We start from the raw sequence: 10,693 nt of genomic DNA, 5'->3' as shown, positions 1-10,693 counted from the left end.
TGTTGTGTGTGTGTGTGTGTGTGTGTGTGTGTGTGTGTGTGTGTGTGTGTGTGTGTGTATGTATGTGCGTGTATGTGCGAGCGTTTATTCAAGTGTTCGTTCGTGCGTACGTGTATTCATGCGTGCAAGCGTGCACGTGTGCGTTCGTGCGTACGTGCATACGTGCATTCATGCGTGCGAGCGTGCTAATCTAAAGCTAGACATGGAGTATACGGTCAAAGAGTTAGAGCACGAGCCCGAGTAGATCTATGCACTCGCTCTACACTAGCCAGAGTATAAGCTGCGTGATCGCTTAGACACAACATAGACATAGTACAACTGGCGCTAAATATCGCAGCCATATTGGTTTATTTTCACCTGAAGTCAGTCTCTCGATTTTACTGCGCAGTGAGCGAGAAGTGCAAACAACATGCACAGCAGCTCATATCCGCTGCGTCTTGTAGTATAGGCGGCGACCGTAATAACGTAGTCATATGATTACTAATTAACCAGCGGCGGTTTACCATCCGCTGATGAAAAACTGGTCGGCTTCAACATATGCGTCACGGCCCATATCTCCCTACACGGTGTGCCACGTATACCTGTTTCTGTTTTCTCTCGCAATAGAATCGTGTGTTGGAGCGAGTCAATTATCATCTTTACAAGCGCATGAGTAGTAATTGCAAAGAATATTTCTCCACAACTGTGGTACGTCGATCTTTTGCTTAAAGCGTGCAAAAAAACTAGTAAAATAAAATTCTCGCCGTCGAAGGCCCATCATACTATAATCTACAGCAATCGTCATATTCCTGGTCTTTTCACTGCGAAGCGACTAGCAAGCAAAAACTCCGCATCGCGTGTGTGCGACGCGCGGCTGCCCCTATCAGCTGCGACCAGCCACTAACGGAACACGGACTTAGCTATGCAGACACTGGCAGGAAATCAGCTTCTAGGAGGGCAACTACTAGTCTTTACTGCTCCGACCCTGGGTCAATATATAGGAAAAGGCGTAGATTTACTCGCTCGACTATCTCTGAAAAGGGATGCTGACATCCATCTCCCGTATCGTCTGTACGCGGAATACAGTAGTATTCCGCGTACAGACGATACGGGAGATGGATGTATAGCTGACATACGCACGCACGCACGTGTGATCATCGCTGCAGGATTACTGGGGGCGCGTTTATTGCGCTAATGAAAGTGAATTGTGTATATATATAAAAGACGTAACGTTTCGCTTTGCGCGCGCGAAGATGAATTAGGTTTTCGAGAAGGGGCGCCGCGAGACAAAACGTTAAAACACGCAAACGATTGCGTTTCAAAACGCCGGTTATAATTGTCGGGGGCGACGTTTATGTGCATTAATGCATTAATTTCTATGTTGTGCTTGATCATACAGATGCCCGCAATCAGTCTGTCTCTATTGTGCTGCTATCGGTCCCTCTGTGTGTCTGCCGGTCTCTGTCTCTCTCTCTCTCTCTCTCTCTCTCTCTCTCTCTCTGTGTGTGTGTGTGTGTGTGTGTGTGTGTGTGTGTGTCTCTGCCTGCCTGTTTATCTGCCTGTGTGTCTGCGTGTCTGTCTGTTTGTCTGCCTGTGTGTCTATCTGCCTGCCTGCCTGTCTGTCTATCGCGCGCTCTCTCTATCTTCTCTTCTCCATTTCTCCTCATCTCATTCTTTTCCCTTTCCTCACATTGTCTCGCTCATGAATCATTTCGCACTCAAATAAAGGTGTTGTGTTTTGGTGTGAAGGTTTGGAAATCGCATAGAATTCAATGACTACATTCTGCGAATCCATCGCATGTTGCAATGGCTTCCTAGAAGGATCCGGTGGCTAGGCGCGGCTGCCTATTGTAAACACGCACATGCGCAGTCTATGTGTCCACACCTAGCTTGTATATGCAATGTTTATGGTGGGTTGCGTGCAGGATAGCACGATAAGGAATTATTAGGCAGTCATAATAGCTAGGGTTAGGTGTAGGTATGGATGTGTGGAGCCACTTCTCTGTATGATCACGTTTCGAGGTTTAATAAAGGAAAAGCGCACGCGACTCGATCGTTTAGCCCTTAATTAACTCCTTTATTTTTATGCTCTTTTTATTTATATTATTTTATTCGCATTGCTATATTCAGCATTTCTATTAGTTTCCTGTTTACATATATATCAGACGTATATATATAATACAGTGGCAAGCAACCTAAATTGCGGTCAGGTTTTAACAGGGTTCGACACTAACGCCAGTCCGTTAGTCCGAGACTAGTAAAAAATCAGAAGGACTAGTAAATGCCCCATAGCCGTTAGTCCTGCGGACTAGTTATATTTTCCCCGTCCCTCACCGTTCTATCGATTTTACTATAGTCCCGGGCGGCAGCGTCTCTCAACCATGATCCAAAGAGCTATATATAACTCATTTCCCCATTCAAGTTTTCCCTGTTAGACGCGCTAGTACAAGTAGACGCTAGCACGCTCTGCACGCTCTAAGCACGCTAGACCCTACGGCAGTACAAACATTGTTAAACAATGGGGCCACGAACCCAGTCTACCGATCGATCGCTTGACAGTAGCTGTTGACATAGAACAAAAGGTCTGATTGTAGAAATGACGCAACTAATCAGTTAAAACGCTCTCATAGTGAGGTATTTACATCGCAACCACATCGCATGCGTGTGTTACTTGAAGCAGTCGATACAAATAGTAGTGAAGCTAATAGTATAGTAGGTACGGGTACATCCTTATCCAATAGTATAATACTAACATCAAGGTTGTTATGTGGAAGTTTTTGGACGGCGCTCGCCCTCCACCTCCCTAACGTAAATCGCAGGAGGAGAAATTAGATGGCCAGCGTGTCTATGATAAGACGAAAAGGATGCGTGCGTTCCAGCTAGCGTGGAAATCGTCATACCCGTGGCTAGAGTATGACCCAGCCAAGGGTATGATCTGTGGTGCCGGCTGTATGTCTGGTAGTTTTTTCACCGGCACTACAAACTATCGTTTGGAGACTGTTAAAGCGCATGATGCTTCCGAGATGCACACAAAGATCCTAGCAAAAAGAAAGGACCATGCGTGTTCACGAAACAGTGGGGGCAAAAACACTAACTTTAATAAACAAGGCAACAATAGCAAAACTAAATATCCTAATGAGGTTAGCCAATCAGTTCACTGCAAGATGGCGTGCCGGTCTGGACCGGTATACATTACTTCCGTGAATTATAGTGGCTTTCATAGTTGCTTTTGCGATGCCTGATTACTGTGTTGTACCTCAATGTAACAATAAAGAAGGTCATAGTTTCCAAAGTGACCCAGAACTGAGATTGAAATGGTGTGTGGCGATCAAAAGAGGTGATGAAAGTGCACACGTACGCACGCACACATGCACGCGTACGTGCACACGCACGCACGCACGTGTACGTGCACACGCACCCACGCGCGCACGTGTACGTGCATGCACACGCACGGCCGCACGCACGTGTACGTGCATGCACACGCACGGCCGCACGCACGTGTACGTGCACACGCATGCACACACGTGTACGGGCCCACGCACGCGCGCACGTGTACGTGCACACGCACCCACACGTGTACGTGCCCACGCACGCGCACGTGCACACGCACCCACGCACGTGCACACGCACCCACGCACGTGCACACGCACCCACGCACGTGCACACGCACGCACGTACGCACACACGTGTACGTGCACACGCACGTACGCACCCACGTGTACGTGCACACGCACGCAAGCGAACGTGTACGTGCAGATCAGCTTTCCTCCCAGATGTCTTTGCACCTCTACTTTGCAACTCTGATTTTAATTCATTTACGGTTTTTCCCTTCGTAACTAGACGCCATTGTTTAGCAGTGATACCGGACAGTGCACGCGCGCCATCTATCCAGCGATTAGTAAATGGCAAACCCCATTAGAAATGCACATGCTATTAGAAAAAAAACGGCAGGCCCTACACCGATTACGTCAAGCTGTATGGGGTGCCAACGGTAAAATATTATTTAGCACATTATTTAGCGTATAAAGTCATTATTTACTAAATAATGCCTTTATATAATAAATAATATATTATATGTCAAAGAGGGATTGTATATTTGCTAAATAATACTTATTAACATATAACTAATATTTAACATATATAATATAAATATAATTCATATACTATATAATAATTATGTTAAATGAATGTATTATCTTAATCTATATAATTATGTATATGTAAAAATGTATATTATTATATAATATATTATATATTATATAATACAATTATTTAGCCATATAATATTTATATAATATATAATATATTATATAATTATATAACTATATTATATAATTATATAATATATTAACTGTATTAATGTATTATATAATTATACTAGCCTGGTCTTAAGGTATGCGTCGCGGTGTGGCCCCCTTACACGTGATCAAACGTATATGTTAACTATGTATTATTTATAATATTATATGTTAAATGATGTATTATTATATTATCTTTAATTCATTATATAATATATTATTTATTATATAAAGGCATTATTTAGTAAATAATGACTTTATACGCTAAATAATGTGCTAAATAATATTTTTACCGTTGGCACCCCATAAAGCTGTGCCAGCTTGACAAGGCCAAGGGGTTAGATGTCGGCAGCACTTACCTCACCGACAAGGCCTTCCAGAGGTTCATTATGGCGATAGCCGATACAAAGCGCCGGAAACAGTTTGTAGCTATAAATGAAGCCAAATTCCTTGCTGTGATAAGTGACGGATCCACAGATTCCTCATCAAAGGAGGCCGAAATTTTATTTTCGAATTAACATTTTATTTAATTTTAATTTTAATCTTATGATCCATATCAAAGTTACATGTATTTTATACAATTGAATGTCTTTTACAAAACCTTTGGGGGGACACCCCTTATACCCTGGGAGAGAACCCCTGTACCCCCAGCAGAAGGGGGGCTCCACCCTCCTACCCCACCTACCTCTTGGCAAATCACAATGCTCGTCGCTCTGCGCCTAGTAAGAGTCCTTCGGCAGGACTAGTAGAATCTTGGAAGAACTAGTACATTTTTTCTTTTACTAGTCCTGTGGACTAATGAACTAAAATGTTTTGTGTCTAACCCTGGGTTTAGATAAATCATTAGAATTTGCCGGGCAAATAAAACGATGACGAGGCCGTATTAAACGCAAACAATGAGTTTAGTTGCTCCAGTCTGATACCATGGATGGTTTCATGAGCATGGCGAGGGCTGGTGGCCTATAGCCTTAATCTGTGGACGCACTAGACAATTTTTTAGGCGACTGAGTCGGGCGACTGAGTGGACAAACTAGGCGATTTTCAGCGCGATTCATCGGCGATTTTTCTCCCGCTGCAACTTTAAAACACTCGCGCCACCTAGATTGATAGTCACATGATTGAAAATGGCACCGTTTGATTGGCTGATGAATTGTACATTCGGGCGACTCATTCGCCGACCCGGACACACTAGCCGATTGTGGTCGTGCGACTCAAATAATCGCCCGATTTTATCAGACATGTTTGATTCGGGCGACTCAGTCGCCCGACTCGAAAATCTCCGGCGACTCACTATAGACACACTAGGCGATTTGTCAGGCGATTGACAAACTCAGTCGCCCGACTCAATCGCCTGAAAAATCGCCTAGTGTGTTCCTTAACCCATTGCTATCTTCGCCCTTTTCTTCTCTTTCTCTTTTTTTCTCTTCCTCTCTTTCTCTTCCTCCTTCTCTCGTAGGAGTACCCGACCCAATAGGTATAAATGTATATTGTGTCCCGACAGGGTTCATCCTGTACATGTAATTTGTTGCTGATTCTTTCAAGCATCGGTAAAATGTCAGATTATCATGTATTTCGCATACTGCTTAGATCTCGCGACATGATATGTAACGTTTATAATTAATAATTATAATTAATTAATTAATTATATAATATATATAATAATAATAATTGATATATAATATTTTATATTAACATGCACCCCGTACAGACTACGAATTTGATATGGTATTAAACTAGCGCGCACCAGGCCCGCGCCAAATTTTTGCGGTGTGTACACGCGCTATAGCGATGGCTCAATGGTAGAGTGCTCGCCTCGCACGTGGAAGGCCGGGGGTTCAACTCCCTACCGGGTCATACCAAAGACTTGAAAAATGGTACCCACGGCTTCTCTGCCAGCATTCAGCAAATAGAGATAGAGTGTGGCAAGTTAACTCTCAGTGCTACCAGTGGACTAACCTCATACTGTAGCATTTACTGTGAAAGCAGCTGCGGGGCCTCAGGGTTACTGAAACGGAGATAGGCACCGCCTTATGCGCCATATAGGCGCGGGAAGGATTTAACTTTAACTAATTAATACGCGCTATCCCGCTCGAAATACGCGCTGGCCCGCTCCAAGTTGGCCCCGCAAATGAAGGAGGGCCAGGCTCGGGATAACTTAGCTCGGGATAAGATAGCCCGCTTATGCGTGTGTCTGTACGCAACAAGCGGGGCCAGACCCGCTGCTAAATCGTAATACGCATGCGCATGCATAGCCTTATTTCGGTCACTTAATTGTACGCTCGGTGTACCTCGCTGTCTGCGGGGTGACGTGGCTAGCTGAGCAGAGAACTGATGACTCATTTAATGTAGGATCAAATATGCAGTCTGTACGCTACGATTTGGCGCGCGTCAGGCCCGGGCCTGGCTCGCGCTAGTTTAATACCATATCAAATTTTGCAGCTCTGTACGGGGTATAATTAATCATATTAACTCGCATATTCTACTTGTTTCTTTACTTTGCAGTGCTCCTACAGTCCGTGGAAAAAGAGTGCCATCTTACAGTACCAGCTGGATCACGGGGTGGCAGGGCGTAGCTATGCGTGCCTGAGGGCTGAAACCGACTCCACGCGTGTAATACGCCATCGGACAATTAGCATGGCGGTCGTCGTCAACGCAATGGCGTGGCCCGGCTGCACTGCAGTCGTCTGCATCGTGTCTATACTCTCCTTTCTCAAGAAGAGATATTCCTAGCTGTAACGTTTGTCACCTGCTAGCATTGTATGTGGAGCGGAGGGTGCATGGTGACGTAAGCGCCATTGTCCATCTAACGTCATGACACGATACTGGCAACGATGGCATGCAACGTGGTTAAACATCACCAACTAGAAGTGCTACAGCGACACGGAACCGTACAGGATTACCATACAACAAGATGTGATTATACGGCGCTGATCTATGATGCCGTGTTATGTGGTCACGCGACTCCATTTTGGAATGACACGATAGGATGATGATTAGTATAGTAACACGATACTGAGTAAGAATAAAACAGGGTTGTATAGCTCTGTACAGAAGGATGGTGCGAGCTAGCAGTAGTGTAAACCTAATTATTTAGGACCATTGTGAATGATGTGAACTCTGTATACATGCTTATTCCTTGCACTCAATATTTTGATCGGTGTTACATTATTTAATCGTACCTCTAAGCGCAATACCGAATATGACCTTACACGTCACAATGACGACAACATGATCGAACCGTCGTGGTTATGTAGGTGACAGCGTCAGGGAGACAACAGTGCCCCGCTGACGTCAGCTTTAAGAATACATGAGCGTCATGGAGGAATTCGCGTCATGGGGAAGTCAGCGTCGTGTTGAAGTCAGCGTCACGAAAACGTCGGCGTCATGCTAAACCCAACGTCACAGGAACGTCAGTATTTCTACCAACACCCCGTCAGAATCTGATGTTAACTGTGACGCATGGCGACATTTACGCGTTGTATTGCTCAGTACGATTTTGCAGAAATGTTGTCATGCTGTCACATTGTCATGCGGTCACGCTGTCATGCTGTCATGATCTCATGCGGATTCGCCGGGAAGCTTTCATGCTATCATGCTGTGACTATGCTACATTGTCATTCTGTCACGTTGTCACGCTGTTACGTTGTCCTACTATCATGCTGTCACTTTGTTTTACTGTTACACTGTCACGCTGTCACATTGTCACGCTGTCACACTGTCATCCTGTCATCCTGTCACGCTGTCACGCTGTGGTATTTTTATGTTGTCACGTTGTCATAATGTCATGCTGTCATGCCATTATGGTGCCATGTTGTCACGCTGTTATGCTGTCACGCTGTCATGCTGCCATGCCGCCCTGCTGTCATGAAGTCATGCGGTGATGCTGTCATGCTGTCATGCTGTCATGCTGCCGTGTTGGCATTCTGTCATACTGTCATGCCGTCGTGCTGTCATGCTGTCATGCTGTCATGCTATCATGTTGTCATGCTGTGATGCTGTCATGCTGCCGTGTGGTCATGCGGTCATGCTACCGTGCTGCCATGCTGTCACGCTGTCATGCTGTCATGCTGCCGTGTTGTCATGCTGTCATGCTGCCGTGTTGGCATGCTGTCACGCTGTCACGCTGTGATTCTGACATGCTGTCATGCTGTCATGCTCTCATGCTGCCGTGTTGTCATGCTGTCCTGTTGCCATCTTAGCATGCTGTCATGCTGCCGTGTTAGCATGCTGTCGTGCTCTCATGCTATCATATTGTCACGCTGTCATGCTGTCATGCTGCCATGGTCTTATGTTGCCGTGTTGGCATGCTGTCATGCTGTCATGCTGCCGTGTTGTCATGCTGTCATGCTGCCGTGTTGCCATGCTGTCACGCTGTCATGCTGCCGTGTTGTCATGCTGTCATGCTGCCGTGTTGGCATGCTGTCAGGCTGTCACACTGTGATCCTGACATGCTGTCATGCTGTCATGCTCTCATGCTGCCGTGTTGGCATGCTGTCATGCTGTCATGCTGCCGTGTTGGCATGCTGTCAGGCTGTCACACTGTGATCCTGACATGCTGTCATGCTGTCATGCTCTCATGCGGCCGTGTTGTCATGCTGTCATGCTGTCGTACTATCACCATTTCACACTGCCACGCAGTCAGGCTATGAAAGCGACGTTCCTGAAGAGTACAGAAAAGATGCTTGTCGATTTCTCTCGTCCGGAAGATCGTCAACTTAAGTGTGTATATCGATAGCGTATAGACTCGATTGACCGGCATCGTGCCTGTGCCTGTTGTTAGAGGGCATCGCTCCATTGTGCTGGCCGTATCACTGTACTCAGCATGCCGATCCCTCTATTGAGGTACTCGTAATATCCACTCTGCATTTTCTTTTGAAGTTGAATCTGTCTCCGGGCACGACAAGCCGACTCGGACGCACACGAGTAATCGCAAGCATTGCAAGAGCGACCGTTGCACAGGTTTTATTTAATCAGCGCGAAGCTTCACTATTATATCCGCGTGGCAGCGTATTCTTGCGCATACGTGGGCTTTGTTATTGTTAGTCCAGTGGAATGAAAAATCGCAAAGCCTCCATTTCTGCGCATGCGCACGCTTTGTTACTACTATTCTATTGGAATGAGAAATATAAAAACTGAAATTGGTGAACATTTCTTAATGCTATTCTATATGTAACATTGATCTATATTTATTAGCTATTACACAGAGATCAGTGATTAGAATAAGGAACGAAAAGCCAAGATCCAATAATCGTCTGCACGGAAAACTCGATCAACGCAAGTGGTTCGATTCGATCAGCCTACTGAGGGCGCTAGAGTCAATCTACGCTGACGACATGTTATCAACTCACCACAATCCTGACGCCATTTAGCACACTATATTATGTGTGGTACAACAGTAGAGGGCGTCCATAAGCAGCAAGCCTGAACAGTGCTAGGGTGAAGAATTTGCGGAAAGCTACTGTTGTAGGCAACTTATATGTGATGCATCTGCAATGTTCGCCAGTCATCCCCTCATACATGTCCGCCTTAGCTTAGTAGTGAGACGAGACGATTGGTTTCGATGATCAGTCAATAGGTGGTGCCATTCTCGTCTTATTTATATACGGCTTTGCTGCTGCAGCAGCAAGAGATTTCACCGACATTTGTGCGATCGACTCTGCTGTCAACGACACTTATCATGCGTTCACGAGCAATCTATGCCGATGTGAGGAATCACACGGAGTCTGACAACGCCGGTGTATATAGCATAGTAGATAACCCCCCTCCCCCAATAAAGACGCTCTCAATACATCACGAATAGGCAATAAAGTTCAACTCCCATGCGCATGCGATATGCGCTATGCGCACAGTTAGACAAGACGGTTGCCATTAGAAGATGTCTGCCATGGGACACGGACCGTCTTCTCTGAACCATCCAAACGGATTACAGGCTATTACGCAGTAAGCTGAAACTCTCTCTCTCTCTCTCTCTCTCTCTCTCTCTCTCTCTCTCTCTCTCTCTCTCTCGGCTCTCTCTCTCTCTCTCTCTCTCTCTCTCTCTCTCTCTCTCTCCTCTCTCTCTCTCTCTCTCTCCGCTCTCTCTCCTCTCTCTCTCTCTCTCTCTCTCTCTCTCTCTCTCTCTCTCTCTCTCTCATCTCTCTCTCTCTCTTCTCTCTCTCTCTCTCTCTCTCTCTCTCTCTCTCTCTCTCTCTCTCTCTCTCTCTCCTCTCTCTCTCTCTCTCTCTCTCTCTCTCTCTTTCTCTTCTCTCTCTCGTCTCTCTCTCTCTCTCTCTCTCTCTCTCTCTCTTCTCTTCTCTCTGCTCTCTCTCTCTCTTCCTCTCTCTCTCTCTCTCTCTCTCTCTCTCTCTGCTCTCTCCTCTCTTCTCTCTCTCTTCTTCTCTCTCTCTCTCTTTCTCCATTTCTCTCTCTCTCTCTCC

At 45.7% G+C, this 10,693-nt stretch overlaps 1 protein-coding gene across 1 annotated transcript in view; it reads left to right on the top strand.

Moving 5' to 3' along the window:
* The window catches only part of LOC106808721, a 48,031-nt gene extending 38,618 nt beyond the window's left edge, over positions 1–9,413 (top strand). Inside the window, exon 2 of the mRNA XM_014811550.1 lies at positions 6,780–9,413. Within this exon, the coding sequence (XP_014667036.1) occupies positions 6,780–7,007 (228 nt within the window). The 3' untranslated portion in view covers positions 7,008–9,413. The remainder of the gene's footprint in view (positions 1–6,779) is intronic.
* Positions 9,414–10,693: the final 1,280 nt, after the last annotated feature.

The sequence above is a fragment of the Priapulus caudatus genome, unplaced genomic scaffold (genome assembly GCF_000485595.1).
Source record: "Priapulus caudatus unplaced genomic scaffold, Priapulus_caudatus-5.0.1 Scaffold299, whole genome shotgun sequence".
In the NCBI taxonomy this organism is placed as follows: Eukaryota; Metazoa; Priapulida; class Priapulimorpha; order Priapulimorphida; family Priapulidae; genus Priapulus; species Priapulus caudatus.
Note: the sequence above shows the minus strand (reverse complement) of the source record. Positions and strands in the feature narration are given on the sequence as shown.